At 43.4% G+C, this 20,758-nt stretch overlaps 1 protein-coding gene across 2 annotated transcripts in view; it reads right to left on the bottom strand.

Moving 5' to 3' along the window:
* Nucleotides 1-20,758, bottom strand: part of LOC121279971 (sodium-coupled neutral amino acid transporter 3-like) — a 148,350-nt gene that overhangs the window by 85,693 nt on the left and 41,899 nt on the right. For both annotated transcript variants that reach the window (XM_041191592.1, XM_041191594.1), the window contains exons 2-4: nucleotides 13,067-13,219; nucleotides 8,612-8,699; nucleotides 8,312-8,427 (exon numbers count right to left, since the gene is read on the bottom strand). In XM_041191592.1, the coding sequence (XP_041047526.1) occupies nucleotides 8,312-8,427; nucleotides 8,612-8,699; nucleotides 13,067-13,176 (314 nt within the window). In that variant the 5' untranslated portion in view covers nucleotides 13,177-13,219. The remainder of the gene's footprint in view (nucleotides 1-8,311; nucleotides 8,428-8,611; nucleotides 8,700-13,066; nucleotides 13,220-20,758) is intronic.

Here is a 20,758-nt window from a genome sequence, read left to right as displayed (position 1 = left end):
GCGAGAAGAGTTCGGGTGCGCGTCTTGATGCCATCGTGTGCTTGCGCGATATCTCACTCAGCGGGTGTGCATGGCAGTCAAGAGCGCGCCAGCCCACCATTAAGCGGGCAAGTAGGCCTTTTAAGGAAGCAATTGAGATTGATTTTACATGGCCCGTCCACTCTTATGGTTGGCAGACGGGCCAATCGGCCAGGCAGCCTTTACATTTTCGCTGAAACCTCGATCCAGGGCAGAATGAAATGTCTGGGGTGAAATACAGTAAAGAAAGACATCTGGGGACTGATGTTTTTTGAGTTCTGCTGTCAGGTGCTTGAATGTGCTGCATAGACACAGTTTGGTGCATTTTTTTCTTATCATTTGATCTGTCCAAGTCAGCAGCTCTCTGAGGGAACTCGCTACAAGCACCCACCCGCACCCTCACTTTTGTTAGTGCCCACCCAGTTCCCACCCCCCTCAGCAGCGCTGAGGCTTTCTCTGCACGCGTTTCACACTGTCTGGCCATTAATTGGTCAGCCAGCGTGAAATCGTGTTTGTGGGCCAATTGCAGGCGGAAGCGCATTTCGCATCTGCTTCCGGGCCCAGCGATAATGCATGCCTGACGAATGTAAGATTCAGGCCAATATTTGCCTCCCTAATTGCTTGCTGCACTTGCATGTTAGCTTTCAGTGACCCATGAACAAGAACTTTCAGGTCCCTTTGGACATCAACACTTTCCAATCACTCACTCTGCATTTCTGTTTTTCCTATCAAAGCGGATACCTTCACATTTTCCACATTATAATCCATCCGTCATGTTCTTGCCCACTCACTAAGTCTGTTTAAATCCCCTTAAAGCCTCTTTGCATCCTCCTCACCACTCACATTCCCACCTAATTTTGTGTCATCAGCAAACTTGGAAATATTACAATTGATCCCCACATCCAAATCATTGGTACAGATTGTGAACAGCGGGGACCCAAGCACTGATCCTTGCGGTATCCCACTCGCACCGGTGTTATCTCACTGCTGAGCATGAAAATCAAGGCTGACACTCCGGTGCAGTACTGAGGGAGAACTACACTGCCCGAGATGCCACCTTTTGGATGAGGCGTCAAACCCAAGGCTCCATCTAGCTGCTTGGGTGGATATAACAGGTCCCATGGTACTATTTTGAAGAGGAGCAAGGGGAATTATACTGGGTGCCCTGGCTGATATTTATGCCTCAATCAACATAATAAAAACAGATTAGCTGGTTATTATCACATTGCTGTTGTGGGAGCCTGCTGTGCATAACTTGGCTGCTGCATTTCCTATATTGCAAGTGTTTCATTGGTTGTAAAGCGCTTTGAGACATCCAGTGGTCATGAAAAGCGCTATGTACAGTCTTTTTTTTACTCTTGATCAGCTGATAGTCTGTGGTTCTCGATTACCTGGGTCCTACTTGGGCATTGGTGAGAATCAAGCTGACAAGGCCACTTAAATCTTGCTGCCAATTTATGCAATAATGGCAGCAGGGTGCTTTAGGTCAACCTACAGATCAAATGAAAAGATAGAACTAAAACAGTGGAATTAAGTGGTAACCGGGGAGTTTATAGTGTATCCATTTCTCTCCTGGAATCGATTGCTAGCATCCTTGAACATTCACACATCTCCAATTTTATTTTTGAAGGCTTTATTTTCTCTCAGCTATCACCATCTGTGGCCCCAGCCAATAAGATAGGCAGATGACCTACCCCACCCCCACCCCGCCCCCCAGACTGCTGCCAAAGGCTGCTTTGGCACTGCCAAAAAAGGACTGGAAAGTGACCTTCTCTCTCACCCTGTGCATTGAAGCCGCTGGCTCAAACTCTGCATGTCCTGTCCAACATCATCTCTGGGGGGGTAATAGACCTTGTCTTGTGCATAATTATAGCCTCAAATCAGCATCGTGCCAATTTGTGGTCACCACACTGGCCTTTCCATGTGCAAAGCAACTGTGCAACCATCCATCTCTTATTTCAATGAGTGATGCAGGTCAACATATGCTCAATTTATCAACTTATGTACCTGTCTCAAAATGTCCCTCATCCAAACATGGGTATATGCACAGATTAACAATGAATTACTTGTCATAACTTCACATCCTTATTGATGCCAGCAACTAGAATTATCGTTATTCTTGGATTAAGATAGCTTTGTTTAGTAAAACAATTACATTTAAATATGTAATTTCAAAATTAAAAGTGACTACTCTGTTAATCTATTTCTCCATATGAATATGCCTAAGAAGGTGACCATCTTTTTTTAGTTATAGTGGTAATTCAGGTAAGATATTTATTCATGTCATCAATAACAACAACCACTATTGCGTCTTTCACATATATAAAATGTTCCAAAGTGTTTCACGTAAGTATAAGAGAAAGAGACATTGAGCCAAAGGTCAGATTAACCAACAGTTTGGTCAAGGATGGATTTTAAGAAAGATCATGAGGAAAAGATGAGGATTTGTATTTACAAAGTGATTTTCATGCCTTCAGGACGATTACTTTACATCCAATGCAGTGCTTTTGAAATGTAATCACTGTTGACATTTAGTCAAATGCAGTAGGCAACTTGTGCACAGCAACTCCCCACTCCCTCGGGATCGCACTGAACCAATTATAGTGCTTTAGTCTCTGAAAGTGGTCTTGAGCTCAGAAGTGAGAATACTATCACTGAGTCAAGGCTAACACTTAAAGTAGAAGAGGGAGGTGGAGATGTGGAGAGGGTTAGGAAAATTATTCCAGAGAGTGGGACTTAGGTGATTGAAGGCTTGGCCACCAATAGTGGGGTGAAAGGTCATAAGGGTGAATAAGAGAAGTCAGTAGGTAAGACACAGCACAAGCTATAAGAACTAACAACAATGCTTATAGTGGAGCTGTGAGGCACACACTGTAACAAAAATTGGGTGCCATTTGTATTGCATGAGCAAAGATGCCAAGCAACAGACTCTCTTCAGCAGGTTTTCTGTTCCTCTGCTTTGATGGGCATACCAATTGCCCAGGATAACTGAAGGCGGGATTTTCTGGCCCCACAGTGTGCCAGACTGTTCCTTTTCACCCACTCTGTCCTATATAGGAATTGATGTGTTGACAGAAAGGCAGTGAATTCCTTGGGATGGGTGGAGGTGTGGTGGGATTTTCCCAATCAGCTGCTATAACTTTGGCAGAAGATCACCGGAGACCCTGTTTGTACAACTGAAATGAGGTTTCATCCAAAGTCACATCGGCCGGATTGGAGAATCACTGAAGCAAATTCCCTGAGAAAGTTGTACATAAATGTGGAGGAGAGGATTGTTAATTTTTATCCAGGATATTTGTCACTATGTTTATTTTCTGGGTGTAAAGAATGAGAGTTGACATAGATAATTTAATTACTTCCTGTTTGTGGAATCATTCACTCAGAAAAGAGAAACACAGCTTGTTGATTAATTTGCTAAATTGATAACTGTATTGATGCTGTTTCCTGTTCTCACCCTGAACAGGGAAATTTCATCAGCTTGGCTTCCAATTTTCACCCTTCTCTCACATGGTCCATCTCCCACTCTACCCTTTCTCAATTTCTGTCAACCAATATTCACCCTAAGCCCACTCACTCCCATAGCTACCCTACACTTCCTCACACCCCAATTTCTGTAATGATTCCATTCCACTCTCCCAGTTTCTCCGTTTTCGTTGTATCTCTTCTGACAATACAACCTTCCATTCTAAAAGAAACAACATGCGTTTCTTTTTCCTCAACCGAGGACTCCCCCCTTGACCGTGTCTGTCCCATTTCATGCACTTCTGCTCCCACCCTTCTCCTCCCTCCTCCTCACCTTCCAACCCATCAGCCTCCATATTCAACAGATCATCCTCCACCATTGCCGCCACCTCCAGTATGATGCCACCACCCAATACACCTTTTCCTTCCCTGCTCTTGCAGCATTCCAAAGGGAGCATTTCCCCCACAACAACCTGATCCAATCACCCCCCCTCCCACCCACAACACCCTCTCCACTCCCCAAGGCACCTTTCCATGCAAGCACAGGAGAAGTAACCACTGCTCTTTTACCTCATTCTTTCTCACTGTTCAGGCCCCAAAATTACAGGTGAAGCAGCAATTTATGTGTACTTCTTTCAATTTAGTATATTGTATCCACTGCATACGGTGCAGTCTCCTCTACACTGGGAAGACCAAACGTAGATTGGGTGACTGCTTTTCAGAACACCTCCGTTCACTCTGCAAGCGTGATCCTAATATTTCCAGTCACTTGCCGTTTTAATTCTCCATCTTGGTCTCACATTGACCTCACTGTCCTGGGCTTCATGTTGTGTTCGAATACACCTCAGTGTAAGCTTGAGAAACTGCAGCTAATCTTTTGATTAGTCATCTTACAGCCTTCCAGACTTGACACTGAATCCACCAATTTCAGATCATAATCTCTGCCCCCATTTTGTTTCCTTTCCCTTTGTTGGCTTTGGTCTTACTCTATTGCTTTTCTCTCTTTTTTGTTTGTTTTCAGATGACAACTGCCCATGATTCTGCCATTCACACCTTCGCTTGGCACATCTTCTGTTTCTTCACTTGCCCCACTACCACTCCCTTTGGCCTTGCAAAGCTCTTTCGTTATTTAATCCCTCCTGTCTTCAACCTGATCACAGGCCTTCCCTTTTTTATCTTCCCATCTTCCCCACTTTCACTTGTTTCAAACCTATTCCATCTCTAAATTTTCCCAGTTCTGATGAAAGGTCATCAACCTGTTGGGCTGGATTTTGTTACCACAGCAGACATCTTGCCAACGGGCCCATGGGGTGGGAGTGGGGGTTGGTTTGGGGGGGGGGGGGGGGGGGGGGCTCCGAGGCGGTGGTGTGGTGGAGGGGGCGAACCCCCTTCAGTAGTCTGCAGGATGCAGGGCTACATCTTATCCATAGAAGCCAGCTTATTGGCTGCCACTGGGCAGCTGCCACTGTGGCTGCCAGCCAATTGGAGGGCCGGCAGCTCGGCAGCGCCACTGCGAGGGGTGGCCACTGCTGGGGCTGCACCTCGAAGAAGAGGATGCAATGGATGGCTGGCACTCTCAGGATCAGGTAAGTGGGGCCAGTCAGGCAGACCCGGTGTGGAGTGAGGAGGGGAGGGTGTTGGTTGGTGGTGATGAGGGCAGGCAGTGCATTTGCCATAGGAACAGCCTTTGCCGCTGGGGGGGTCCACAGATAAGCAAAAGAGTGCCTGAGTAGGAGAATCCTGCACTGAGACTGCTGGGAGGCCACCGAGGTTCACCAGGTGGTCTCCCTATGCAGTACTGTCCACACGCCACTGGTAAAATGCCAGTGGTGGCAGGAACAGGCCCTTAATTGGCCATTTACGAGGTTGTACTAGCCTCTGGGTGGAAGGGCCATCCTCCAGTACCCCGCTACTTGCAAACTGCCATGGCAGCAGAAGGATGACAGACACTCCACGTCTAACCACCGCTTTCCTCCCACACCAACCACCACACCCCCCCCCACCCCCCAAAAACCAGGTCTTCCCTCACCATTGTACAGCCTCCCAACTGGTCACAAGAGGGCTAGTTAAATGCAGTCCATTAACTCCGTTTCTTTCTCCAAAGATGCTGCCAGACCTGCATTTCCAGCATTTCCTCTTTTCATATCAAGCCTATTCAGTTATGTCTGACACCGTGGAGTTCATGTCCAGCTTCCGTACATGCCGGCTTAATAAGGAACAGTTCAGTCCTGCCCGGTGCTTTCTAAACGATAATTCACGTGTCTTTTCCCCTCAATCACACGGACTTCCTGAGCAGTGAAAGTAGTGAACAATAATCAAGAAAATCAGTGTAAAAGTAAAAGGATGCAGCTTTGAAGTGTGTGTCATTGCTTAAATCACTGCAAAGCTTCTGGAAAAACAAATTAGATGCACATCCCAGTAATTCCTAAGTGTCTACGGATAGAAATAAATTCCCGAAAAGAGGCACAGATCACCCTAGTTCAGCGTTTTGATGGAATATCTCGCATAACTGAACCGATTCTCAGTGTATTTTCTAACACCCCTCAGAATCCATTCTTCAAACCTCAAGCATTCAAACAGTACAGTACATGTATTGTTGATGTAAGCTACGTGCATAAAAGCCCGTCCACAGTACTGACACCATTACTGTAGAAGTCAAAAGCACCTCTTTATGCTAAATCTATTTCCAAGTCAAAACAGTCTCAGATTCAACATAAACATGAAGTCTGACATACCGTCAGATTTAATTTCGGTGCACATTGGTCAAAATGGGAAACAATCATCTCCTTGCCTAGGACTGCTGTAGATGGCAAATGAATTGACTGTGGGAATCTCAGTCCAATTGACAGGCCAGTTAATACCATGCATACAGCCTCCTCCAGCTCTACAATTTTGGCCTCTTGAGCATCCTTGATTTCCTTCCTCCCCACCAGCAGCAGCCGTGCTTCCAGCTACCTAGGCCCTAAGCTCTGAAATTCCCTCCATTAACTTCACTACCTCTCTGCCTGTTTACCCTCCTTTAAGGCGCTTCCTAAAATCTACTTTTTTGACCAGGTTTTTGATCATCTGTCCTAATATCTCCTGTGTGGTTCGATGTCAGATGTTGTTTGTAAAATAAAAGCTTCCTCAAAAATGTGACGGCATGGATAATTTCTCTTGTCAGGCCATGTTAGTATAGCCCAATGCCAATGAGAGCCTTTCCTGAAAATTCAAATGAAATAAGGTCACCTTTGCACTAGTATGCCACATTGTCACGTGAATGTGAATACACTTGTCTATGAGCAGTAAGACAGTCAGAAACACATCAATAGCCAGTAAATGCAGGAATAACTATTACTTGGGTTAGTAGCACCTTCCCATTGCATCTAGTAACACTTATCTTAAATTCTGGGTACTTCCGCTAGCTATGTTTTTATCAATACAAGCAAATATGCCTCCAGACAAGTTATTTACTCTTAGTATTTAGAAGTAGATTAAAGCAGATACCTTAATATGAGGGAAAAATAGAGACATGACTTGGTTCCAGATGGATTTTTATAAACCAGAAGGCCAAATTTCAACTATATTGGATAATCCAAGTTTATCTTTGTTATACAGGTAGTTAACAGGGTTTACCTAGCAATATAAGAGATGTACAATTTCACAGAACTTGGTGATGGTGAAGTGCTGGGGTTGGGAGAATGCCTGTGCAAGATATTGTTTAACTTTAGATTTGTGGTGTGTGGCACTGCCAGCAAAAAGATGAACAAGAACCAAAATGCCAAATTTCAATGCATAAGAAAATTCAAGTTTGCTTGGGTTCTCCCAATTGCCAACCCCAAATAGTGGTACAGACAAGGCAATGGCACCATCACTGTACTTCTCTCATCATCCACAACTGATGTGGAGGAAGAATGTCCAAACTGCTGCCCATGAACTATTTCTAGAACTCAACATTTTATGATATAACAGCTCCAGATATTGGGTTACGCATTGGTGGAGTATGTGCTTGTGCCTGTGATTTACCGGCGAGTGACTGTGGTTTTGGGGAAAGTTTTGGGGAAAACCACTTCTCCAAAAGGAGGGAGGGAAGAAAGCAAGAGGGAAGTCATTCCAGGCTACCCTAACACACTTCTTAACAGCCAGTCAAAGAATAGTACAGACAGGTGCCTAACAGTGGGCAATGCTGTAAAACTCTGGTTAGGCCACAACTAAGGTGACCAGCTCTGGTCACCACACTTTAGGGAGCTTGTGAAGGCTCTTGAGAGGTTTTGGAGGAGATTTACCAGAATGGTTTAAGGGATGAGGAATTTTAATACAAGGTTAAATAGGAAAAGTTGGGGCTGTTCTCCTCAGAGCAAAGAAGATAGAGGGGAGAATTGTTAAGGGTGCACAAGATTATGACAGGTTTATATAGAGTAGCTAAAGAAAAGCTGTTCCTATTAGCTGATGGCACAAGAACTAGTGCTCACACATTAAAGTTTTTGGGCAAGAGATGCAGGGGAGATGTGAGGAAGAACTTATTTATGCAGCAAGTGGTAATAACCTGGAACATGCTGCCTACCAGGGTGGTGGAAGTGGAGACCGCAAATAATTTCAAAAGAAACCTGGGGGTGGGCACTTGAGGGAAATAGCCTTGCAGGGCAACAGGGATAAGGTGTGTGAATGGGGCTGGCTGAATTGCTTTATAGAGAGTCAGCATGGACATGATGGGCCGAATGACCTCCTTCCGTGCCATAGCCATTCTGTGACTCTATGACTGGCCTGTTCCCTCTCTCATGGATGCTGCGTGGCCAAAGCATGGAAGGGGAGAGAAAGGTGACTGATTAAAATAGATAAAAGGTGTACTTACAGGAAAAGGACAATGCCCGTGTTGGCCATCGCATACGCCAGACCCAGAATGCCACTGCCCATGATAGCATTGCTCAGGTTGAATACTGACATTCCAAACGAGGTTTTCCCTTCAAACTGCAATGAGAAAAGTCTTTAAACACCGAAAACCAGGGAGGCTAGAAAAGGTCGAATGATTAACTCTCAGAATTGCCAATCATTCATTTGAGGACCTAAGTTCTGCTCTGATCCAATTGACTAAATTCAGCACTTTCTCCAGTTGAGGAACAAATCTTTCTTCACAAATAACAAAACAACTTACATCTGTGAATCGAGTAGGTTTCTTCTCATTATCTGAATGAGGCAGGAATTCATCGCACTCAGCTGAGTTTCCTTCAGTTTCTTCATACCTTGGTTGGATGGAGAGAAATAAGAATGAAGTGTGCATAAATGTAAAGTTTCTGCAAATGGTTATTTAATCCTAGCTTCACCTCACCCCTACCCCCGTTGCTTTTCATCCCCATGTAATGGAGGGGGTATCTGACTCTTTGGCCGGAATTTTCCAGTGGGAGAACCCACAGGGGGGCTGGTGAGCCACTGAAATCTCCATTCACCAGAAGATCCAGCCAGTGTGCAGGGCTGGAAAATTTCAGCTTCTGTTTCAGGGGAAGGCAGTGACATAGTGGTATTGTCACTGGACTAGTATTTCAGAGGTCCGGGTATTGACCTAGGTTCAAATTCCACCATGGCAGATGGTGAAATTTGAATTCCTTAAAAGAATCTGGAATTAAAAGTCTGATGGTGACCATGAAATCACTGTCAATTGTTGTAAAAACCCATCTGGTTCACAAATGTCCGTTAGGGAAGGAAATCTGCTGTCCTTACCTCATCTGGCCTACATGTGACTCCAGATCCACAGCAATGTGGTTGACTCTTGGCTGCCCTCTGAACTAAGGCAATTAGGGTAATAAATGCTGGCCTAGCCAGCGACACCCATGTCCCATGAATGAATAAAAAAAAATTTCAAAGAGTAGAAGGGGAAATAAATTAAATTAGAGGTTTACTTTTAGTAATATGACATTCCTTCAGTAAAGTTCTTGCTGAGAATTGAGCAAGCCATTACAGATACAATACCATTGATGGCTATTGAGTAGTTTTTTCTTTATTTGGTCATGGGATGTTGACGTCACTGGCAAGGCCAGCATTTGTTTCCCATCTCTAATTGCCCTTGAACTGAGTGGCTTGTTAAGCCATTTCAGAAGGCTGTGAAGAGCCAAGAGTCATGTTGCTGTGATTCTGGTCCACACTGGTCAATCCGCGCTCTTACTCTGAAAGACTCCTACACCTGAATGTTTAGCTACCGTGCCTAATGAGGAACATCAAATGTGCATGTTGTGGGAGGGATGGTACTTTGCTGAAAATAAGCTGCTCCCTCAAGTGACACCTCTAACTGAATACTCCCTGTGCCCAGAATGGAAGGGATAATGTAATTCCACCCTTAAAGGGAGGGGAGCATCTTCTAGTCCATCTCTAATTGCTTTAAATCTTCACATACATGAAAATTCTAAATGAGAAACTAATCCCCTAATATGATAAAATATTCGCCTGTCTGCCTGAAAAATATACTCTCAAACTAACTTTACAAAAAAAAGGGCAAGTGAACTTAAGAAAAAAACACTTGTCATATGGTGGCATTTGACAAAATTGTGTAAAAAAAATTATGGGAGCCGTTCTGACTCTGTTAAGATGCACAATATCTGCTCAGTCACCGGTTAAAAACCTCTCCCAAATTCCGTTTCCCTGGCGAGTTTCTATAGTGGTTGAGCCAGCAGCATCCACTGCACTGCACTTATACCACTGGACTGGCCTATGTGTCATGAGAGCCAAACTGAACAGGCTCCTGATACCAATCAGCGATCCAAACCTCCTTATGTTACTTTTTGGGGATTGGGGGTGGGAAAAAGGTGAAGGCGTACGGTAAACACTCTGACCCTGAATCTTAGGATACTAGCTTCTGAATTCTCACCCTGAAATTCTTCCCTGCACTATCTTAGTGGAGGCCTTAACCTATTTGTTTTAAATGGATTAATTCTGCCAATAAAGGAAAGAAATTGCATTTATATAGCACCTTTCGTGACATCACAATGTCCCTCATCACTTAGCCTCCAATGAAGTATTTTTCAGGTGTAATCACTGTAGGGACATTACACACAGCAAGATCCCACAAACAGCACTCTGATGATGACCAGATAATCTGTTTTAAAATTTTGTAGGATAAATGTTGATCAGAACAAATTCAACTACACTTATTCAGTACTTCGGCATACTTCTAGGAGAGCTTGGTTTAACATCTCATCTGAAAGATGGCATCTCTGACAATGCCATACTCCCTCAGCACTGCACTGGAGAATCAGCCTAGATTTTGTGCTCAAGTCATTGGAGCAGGATTTGAACCCACAACCTTGTGAATCAGAGGTGAACTTGCTACCATTAAGTCACATTTTGGTACAGCTGAGTTATTTAAAAATCCCAGAGGGAAACTTTGAACAACTATCTAACCTATAATTTTAAGTGTTATGTTTGAGATGCAACTCTAAATTCAGGAATCAGACCATTAGTTCTTGAGGTTTTGTATTAAACTAAATGAAACATTTTATTAATTTACACAGGTTAAAATATATGTACACATGGCTCCAAATTACTACCATCATAACTTTTAAGAAATTCCCAGACTAATCTCCATCAAGGCAACAGCAACCCATTCACTTAACCAAACACCAGGCAAAGCATTTTCACCTTACAAATTCAAAATGAGGTTCTTTTCACTTTGGTTCCTGTGGAGACAGTTGGAGGCTTACAGCTACCTTTTGATCTCAGATTGCCTCTGCACAAAACGCTGAAGTTATACCTAGCACATGCTCATTGAATGTAAATTCACATGGTATCACCAGCCTCTTCTAATAATAAAACCCATTTCATAGTACCAATTTTATTAGTAATATAAGCATATTGCTTGGTATCAACCAGGTAGGTGTCAGTTTTCACCTCACTTCTTGAATGCTCTATTCAAAAAAATGCAAATACACGCTATCTCCCTTACACATCAAAACTAGTACACATCAAAGCACCCAGACTAGTTGGCTTTAATCCAATCAAGACACACCCACAGACTAAACCTCTATTTTATTGGAAAAATATTTTCCAATAATATTATGTACATTAATATCTTCATGACACAAGGGAAAAGGAGCAGAAAGGCACACAAATGTATTAAGCATTGCTATGCTAGTACCCTACTTTGCAATTTGAGGGCCAATATATTTTGGGTTGGGGCTGAGAACTTTTAAGTTACGAGAAGTAAAATTAATAAGGACTCCAGAATCGAACATTCAGACACCTTCCAATTTCTTTCCTGTGTCTTTCTCAGTCACATTCTGGAGTGGGAGAGTTGCACCAGCAACTGAAAGGCAGGAATCCCTAGACCCCAAGTCAAATTAACAAGAACAGAATTGATTGCTTTTAAAAACGAGTTTATTAGGAGACATTTCCACAAGTGTGTCATTTCTGAGGGGCAAGAATAAATGTTTATGCAGTGAACCTAAAAATAGAGCAACAAAATATGTCAATTTTAGCTTTGGCTCATTTACCGTATTTATAATAACACCTTCCAAAATAAATATGCAAAGGGTTTTCTGGAGTAAAAGCAAAAAGGATGTAGTTCTCAAGAAGGAAATGGAAATGTCTGGTGTGTTCTACTGTTAGTAAATGATTTCTGAACTGGTCCCTAGGAATTATTCTGTTTCCAAACCAATTGACTCTAAGTAAAGAAATCCTTAAAGCTCGGTGCAGCAAAGATGTTAGCAGTTAAGAGATCTCGCTTGGAGATCCTAAAATAATGACAAGAGCTATGCATATCAGAGGCTGACTGATGCTTGGGGCTGGAGACACATGCAGAACGATACTCTAGAGGAGTCTAAAACAGACTGGTCCAATTACCACTCATCTGAGAAATATATCCCTATATCTAAAGGGGAGAATAACTCCAGGCATGGAGTGGGTGGACAATGGGCAGAATGCCCCTCCATTCCTGCTGGCAGCAGGCTTGATTGGGCACCACCTTCGGCTCAGGACTGGCAAAAATTCGGCCAGCTCTGAACCACATCCAGATGACAGGAGGTGGTTCTGGGGAGTGGTGGGAGCAATTCCCAAGGAGGGAGGCAGGGAAGAGAGCCCAGGGCAGCAGTGTCACCCATTACTGCTGTGGAGCACAGAGAAGAACTCCTACTCCACCATGATAATTTCTTACATATGTTTTTGGAGCCATTTCCTCTTCAAGGCCTTTTCCCTCTAAATTGCATCAGGGTCTTATTTATGTTGCAGGACAATAGTAATGAGGCTTCCTCCTGATTTAGGCAAGCACTGATGACGCATAGTGGAAGGTCCCAGTGAATATGGCAGTGGAGCTAGAGAGATGGCTTCAGGAGGAGACAGGTTTGATTCGCCTTCTGTTTGATTTGACAGATGGCTGGGAGCAAACTACAGTCTCAGCCACGCATGATGCTTGACACGGGGGAGGCCAGGGGCAACAGCGAGTGGAGATATTATCTAGAATAATTTGCAATTATTGTTTTAATTGGGCATAAAAGGCCATTGTGTTGCTACAACAACCATGCACGTGTCTCAGCACCAGCAATAAGAACTTCCAGAAGCTGCGACCATTTTTTTGTGAAAATAACAAACCTAGTTTTGCCAACAGTATTCAGTTGCCATCACTTACCTGTCCTCCTCAGGTGGCATTTTGATTGGTACAGTCAGATCTTCCACATGATTGCCATTTGGAATAATTTCCACCATTTCAGCCTCTTTGGCCACCTGAACGCACTCCATGTTACTCCGCTTGTTGTCCAAACACGCGTGGAAATTACTAGTACTGCAAATACAAAAAAATGAAAACATTTTAAAAAATATATTGTCAGCTGTGATCTTTATTTCTCATTGGGCCAGATTTGGCCCTCAGCAGCAAGCATACTTTACACTTATATTTGCCCATTGTTGTTTTACACTGGAACTATCTGTGAGTTCAAAGCCATTTCAATGCAGCAGCCTCCACAGGGTATTAGAGACCTATGTGAACAGGCGAAGCAACTGTGTATCATCTTAGCCAATCAGATTGAAGGTTTCTTACTGAGCAGCACAGAGTCTGAACCAGGAAGTGTTAGCTAGAATATAAGACCATAAGACCATAAGACATAGGAGCAGAAATTAGGCCATTCGGCCCATCGAGTCTGCTCCACCATTCAATCATGGCTGATAAGTTTCTCAACCCCATTCTCTCACCTGCTCCCCGTAACCTTTGATCCCCTTACCAATCAAGAACCTATCTATCTCGGTCTTAAATACACTCAATGACCAGGCCTCCACAGCCTTCTGTGGCAATGAATTCCATAGATTCACCACTCTCTGGCGAAAGAAGTTTCTCCTCATCTCTGTTCTAAAAGATCTTCCCTTTTCTCTGAGGCATTGCCCTCGGGTCCTAGTCTCTCCTACTAATGGAAACATCTTCCCCACGTCCACTCTATCCAGGCCTTTCAGTATTCTGTAAGTTTCAATCTGATCCCCCCTCATCCTTCTAAACTCCATCGAGTATAGACCCAGAGTCCTCAAACGTTCCTCATATGTTAAGCCTTTCATTCCTGGGATCGTTCTTGTGAACCTCCTCTGGACCCTCTCCAGGGCCAGAACATCCTTCCTGAGATACGGGGCCCAAAATTGCTCACAATATTCTAAATATGGTCTGACCAGAGCCTTATAAAGCCTCAGCAGCACATCCCTGCTTTTATATTCTAGTCCTCTCGAAATAAATGCCAACATTGCATTTGCCTTCCTAACTACCGACACAACCTGCAAATTAACCTTAAGAGAATCCTGGACTAGGACTCCCAAGTCCCTTTGAACTCCAGATTTCTGAATTCTCTCCCCATTTAGAAAATAGTCTACGCCTCTATTCTTCCTACCAAAGTGCATGACCTCACACTTCCCCACGTTGTATTCCATCTGCCATTTTTTTGTCCATTCTCCTAACCTGTCCAAATCCTTCTGCAGCCTCCCTGCCTCCTCAATATTATATGTCCCTCCACCTATCTTTGTATCATCTGCAAAGTTAGCCAGGATGCCCTCAGTTCCTTCATCTAGATCATTAATGTATAAAGTGAAAAGTTGTGGTCCCAACACTGACCCCTAAGGAACTCCACTAGTCACCGGCCGCCATTCTGAGAAGGACTCCCTTATCCCCACTCTCTGCCTCCTGCCAGACAACCAATCTTCTATCCATGCTAGTACCTTGCCTCTAACGCCATGGGCTCTTATCTTACTGAGCAGCCTCCTGTGCGGCACCTTGTCAAAGGCCTTCTGGAATTCCAAGTAGATAACATCCATTGACTTTCCTTTGTCTAATCTACTCGTTACCTCCTCAAAGAATTCTAACAGATTTGTCAGGCATGATCTCCTGTTGATGAAACCATGTTGACTTTGCCCTATTTTACCATGCACTTCCAAGTATTCTGAAATCTCATCCTTAATAATGGACTCCAAAATCTTACCCAACGACCGAGGTCAGGCTAATCGGCCTGTAATTTCCCATCTTTTGCCTCACTCCCTTCTTAAACAGGGGGGTTACATTAGCGATTTTCCAGAACTCTGGGACCCTCCCTGGCTCAAGTGATTCTTGAAAGATCACCGCTAACGCCTCCACTATCTCTTCAGCTATCTACTTCAGAACTCTGGGGCGTAATTCATTTGGCCCAGGTGATTTATCCACCTTCAGACCTTTCAGCTTTCCTAGCACCTTCTCCTTGGTAATGGCCACCATACTCACCTCTGCCCCCGACTCTCTTGAACTTTGGGGATGTCTTCCACCGTGAAGACTGACGCAAAGTACCTATTCAGTTCCTCTGCCATTTCTTTGTTCCCCACTACTACTTCTCCAGCGTCATTTTCCAGCGGCCCAATGTCCATTATTGCCTCTCTTACCCTTTATATACCTAAAAAAACTCATGCAATCTTCTTTTATATTACTGGCTAGTGTACCCTCATATTTAATCTTCTCCCTCCTTATTTCTTTTTTTGTTGTCCTCTGTTGGTCTTTGTAGGCTTCCCAATCCCCTGGTTTCCCACTGCTCTTCGCTGCATTGTATGCTTTCTCTTTAGCTTTTATGCTGTCCCTGACTTCCCTTGTCAGCCATGGTTGCCTCGTCCTCCCTTTAGTATGCTTCTTCTTCCTAGGGATGAATTTTTGCTGTGTCTCCCAAATTAGTCCCAGAAACTCCTGCCATTGCTGTTCCACTGTCTTTCCTGCTAGGTTCATCTCCCAGTCAATTCTGGCCAGCTCCTCCCTCATGCCTCTGTAGTTGCCTTTATTCAACTCTAATACCGTTACATCTGATTCCAGCTTTTTCCTCTCAAACTGCAGGGTAAATTCTATCATATTATGGTCACTTCCTCCTAAGGGTTCCTTCACCTTAAGCTCCCTTATCAAATCTGCCTCATTACACATCACTAAATCTAGAATTGCCTGTTCCCTAGTGGACTCCACCACAAGCTGCTCCTAAAAGCCATCTCGTAGACATTCCACAAATCCCTTTTCTTGAGATCCACTACCAACCTGATTTTCCCAGTCTGCATATTGAAATCTTCCATGATCACTGTAACCTTGCATTTCTTATACGCCTTTTCTATCTCCTGGTGTATCTTGTGCCCCACATCCTGACTACTGTTCGGAGGCCTGTACATAACTCCCATTATGGTTTTTATACCTTTGCAGTTCTTCAACTCTACCTGCACAGATTCTATTTCATCTGACCCTACGTCATTTCTTGCTATCGATTTAATTTCATTTCTTACTAAGAAAGCAACCACATCTCCTCTGCCAACCTGCCTATCTTTTTGATAGGATGTATATCCTTGGATATTTAGCTCCAGTCCTGATCCCCTTGCAGCCATGTCTCCGTGATGCCCACCACATCATACCTGCCAATTTCAATCTGCACCACAAGCTCATTTACCTTATTTTGTATACTGTGTACACTCAGATACAACACCTTCAGCCCTGTATTTCCCATCCTCTTTCTCATTGTCATCCCTTTATCTGATGTGCTTGAATTTAGATTCCTAGCCCCATCCAAACACTCTGTCCTATTTTGTGTTCTGGAGACTTTAATAGCCTCTCCTGGACTCTCCTTTCTTTTCAGTTTTTTCATAATTTTCCATGAAATTGAATCCACCCCCCATCCCACCACCAACCCCCCCACCCCACCCCCCACCCCCACCCCCACACACACATGCTAACCTGCTGCTTTGTTTCCCATTAGTCATACTTCTCTTCCCTCCCACTTATATCCCCACCCCACCAATATTCACTAATATTGAATTAAATGTCAGATCAGATACAGTCAGCAAAACAAAGAGAGGGAAGAAGGATAGAATAAGAGACAGAAAGAAAAAGTTTAAAAAGATAATATTTTTTATTTTATAAAAATAGTACAAAGGGATGAGTCTTCACACTTATAAAAGTTAATTTTCAGGGCCAGGGAGGTTGTTTAGTCGTAATTAAAACTTACCACACCTTTAAAAATGTACTTACACTGGAATGGACAAACCCTAACTTTTTTTGGCAAACTTAGTGGGTATCATCACATAAGCACAGCAACCTGATGCAGTTCCATGTGTTTCAATGTAGGGTCTTTCAGCAAGACACCAGTATAAGGAAGCTTTGAAGGAGCAGTGAAACTCGGGCTGCAATTTCCTGCAATCTCCAAAAGTTACCAACTAATTCAGGCTTTAATATCAATAAGTGCTGATAGCCTCAGCCTTAATTTAAAATCCAGGCTATTATTTTCTCAACATCTTCAGGCTTGCTATGCTGCACCTTAATTCTATGGTAAAGGGACAGGTCAAGCAGTTTCGGCCAGAGCTTAGGACCTTCTAGAAGAGGATGGAGGGGACAGGAAAACTAAATTATTGGAGTTTGAATCTATTTAGATTTCACATGCTACATTTCAAGTAAGTAATAGAGGTGGAATCAGCTGACAGGACTCAATGGATTGATAGTTAGTCCAGATCAGTGACTGCCCTACATAGTGATTGGCTGAGTATTTACCTCTCTGAAGTTCTGCTTAAGCTCTGAAATTACCCCTGACTGCAGATCTCCGATTGAGAGAAAAATTAAAAAGGAAATGAATGGCAAGTCACCAGAAGGCATTCCTTTGGCTTATTAAAAGTTAGATCCAAAGTGCCATTGGCAGAAGCCAGGAGGTAGACTAACCACCAGGTCCTCTTAGTTGGTGACATTGTTGGAGGAAAATGAGATTGGGAAAAACTAAGACACTCTGAGGGTAAATTTCAACTTTGGTAGGGCACAAAATGAGCAGTAGTGAATTGACCACCCATTATACACTTGGCAGAGTTTTTCTTTCCAATGTTGGGACATGCTTTCCCATGTCTAATGACACATGAGGCAGACAAAGTACATTCTTATGTCCATTTCCATAGCTAGTTTTTCCTGGAACAAGTCACCTGAGGCTATAGTTTGAGGAGCGCCGCTCCAACATCAAGCATGGCTGACCAGGGGACTCTCTCACTCATACCACCTGCCATAGGCATATTGGAAGGAGTTACATGTTGACAATCAACCTGTTTGGCCATGGTATGAAAACACCTTCTATGACCATCAAGTCCCCGAGCTGTACTCAAACCCAAAGCTGCTGGCCCAGAGGCAGGGAATCAACCCACTGTGCCACAAGTCCTCCTCAAGGGTGTATAACTAGTGGTTAATTTGCTATTGTCTGTTTTGCACCCCCACTAAAGTTAAATTGGTCCCATGTTATAGACATATAAATCTCAGCAGAGATTTCCCTCATACCTGAGCAAATATTATCATACACAATGGTACTGCAATCTTCCTCTTTCCTGTACTCAAGATAACACAAAAAGAAGCTAGTTTCAATAGCCTGTTGGATTTTTTTTCATGCATAGATTTTTAAAGAGACAATTGTGCTTGATGAACCTTTTTGAATTCTTTGTGAGGTGGTAAATGGGCTAAATGCTGTGGGTGTAGTATACTTGGGCTTCCGGGAAATCTCTGACAAGATATTGCTTAAAATGTTACTAGAGCAGATTAAGGGGTATGATATCAGGAGAGGATAGCAAACAGGATTAAAACTTGTGTGGGAAGGAGAAAATGGAGGGTAAGGGTTAAGGACAGTTTTTCAGGTTGTTCAAGTAGTGGTGTCCCACAAGGTTTAGTTCACGGCCACTTCTGTACTATATGCCCATAGAGAGAGTGCTGCCGAAATTTGCAAATGTTACCAAAGTAGGAAGTACAGTTAATTTTTTGGATGAAAGGAGGCTTGATGCTGTAGAAGAGCAGGGTTTTCTAGGTACAGCTTCACAGGGTATTGAAGGCAGCATCTCAGCTTGATAAAGCCATTAAAATGTCTAGTGAAATTCTAGGTTTTATCACGTTATCTAGAATTTAAAAGTCACAAGGTAATGATAGTAAACCCAATAAAAACTCAATCAGACTAATGTGTGCAGTACTGAGCTCCATACTACAGGGAAGATATTAGGGAAAGGCACAATGCAGGTTCACTAGGATGCTGCCTGGTATGATGAAATACAGAAACAAAGAAAGACTTGATTAACTGGGGATTTTTTCATTAAAACAATGTAGGGTGTTTAAAGTTATGGAAGGATGAAACAGGGAAGACTTTATTCTTTCATTGAATGTGGACACCACTGAAGACCAGCATTTGCTGTCCATCCCTAATTACCCTTGGCTCCTTAGACCATTTTAGAGAGCAATCAAGAGTCAGTTACATTGCTGGAGTCACAAGTAGGCCATTCTGGGTAAGAATGGCAGATTTCTTTCCCTAAAGAACATTAGTGAACCAGGTGGGTTTTTATGACAACCAACAATAGTTGTCATAGTCACCATTACTGAGACTAGCTTTACATTCCAGATATTAACTGAATTTAAATTCCACTAACTGCCCTAATGGGATTTGAACTCATGCCCCCAGAACATTAGCCTGGGTCTTCTGGATTACTAGTCTAGTGACATTACCACTACACCACCATCACTCTTTAACAAGAGACTATAGAAACCAAATTAAATGTAAGGGATTTAACAAAAAAGGCAGGCGGGAAGTGCTTGAGGTGGTTGAATTCACATCCAGGGATAGTAGCTGAAGTAGAAACCAGGTCAACATTGAAGAATAGGTAGGAGAAAATGAAGCAAAAGAAGATGAAAAGGTGCTCGAAATAGGTGGGTAAATGTGATTCGGAATATTTGTTCATTCGGGAGGTAAATGATGACATGGGCTGAATAGCACGTTTCTATGTTGTAATTCCATGTATCCTACGATTACCAGGTCAGCCAGAGTTGTTTCAGTGCCAAAGTGGTGAGGCTGATGAGCCTCCTGAAGCCAGAACGGGAGTAGAGGACATTGTGGTGGGCCTCCACAGCATCCACAAGGCATCCCAGGGATGCGTCACTGAATCAGCGGCTGCACTCTTCTTGGCTTTTGGGGCTATGTCTTCACCAGAGCAGTCCTGGGCTGCAAGTATTGAGAAGTGTGTGTGTGGCTGCAGTTTAAATATGGCGCCCAGCGTGAGGAAGCAGCGAAGTAACAGCGTGGCGGACCAATCGGAGGCTGTCCTCCAGCGAGACGGCAAGTTTCCTGTGGCTACATAATTAATGAGGTGGGAAGCAGAAGATGTGGTGTGAAAACCCTCTTTTGCGGCTGGTGGGTAAAAGGTCTTTCTCACACCTGATACCGCACTTAGTGCAAATCCGGGACAATTCTGCCCAGTATCTCTTTCACATACTACACAGCAGTTACTTTAGAATAACACCTACGTATTTGAGCTTGCACAAGAGAGGTGGGCGGTGGCATGTAAGTACAGGGAAATGTTACTAAGGGACTGGCATCTCTCTCCAACTTTATTTTAACCAATGTTTGCTTGGACATCTGTCAAAGGTCTTTTTGGATGCCAACATGTGTTTAGACATGGACTTGCTGCTCTTTGTAACTAGTTGATGTATCACTGACCTATGATAGCGAGTGGGTCTTCCTTTGCATAAAACTTGGATCTGTGCACTGTAAATAATTCCTCAGTTCACGGAGCACAAACTGGATCAACTAAAATGCTTTCAGCTGCAGTCCCTCTCTATTTCATGCTCTGATTAGACACCTTAGATTTAAAGGCCAACAACCCTTTGGATTTCACACTCATACCTATGTATCAGAACAACACGTTATAAGAATTAACAGCCAATTGATATCTACTTTAAATCTGTACTTGGCTGGTTTTCTATTTTTCTCTTGCCTTTAATCTCCTTAAATACATGATCCCAGATGGTGGCTGGAGTCTAGAACAAACTACCTGAAAGGGTGGTGGAGGCAGGTTCCAT

Source organism: Carcharodon carcharias, chromosome 7, assembly GCF_017639515.1.
Source record: "Carcharodon carcharias isolate sCarCar2 chromosome 7, sCarCar2.pri, whole genome shotgun sequence".
In the NCBI taxonomy this organism is placed as follows: Eukaryota; Metazoa; Chordata; class Chondrichthyes; order Lamniformes; family Lamnidae; genus Carcharodon; species Carcharodon carcharias.
This window is presented reverse-complemented; position numbering and strand designations above follow the sequence as displayed.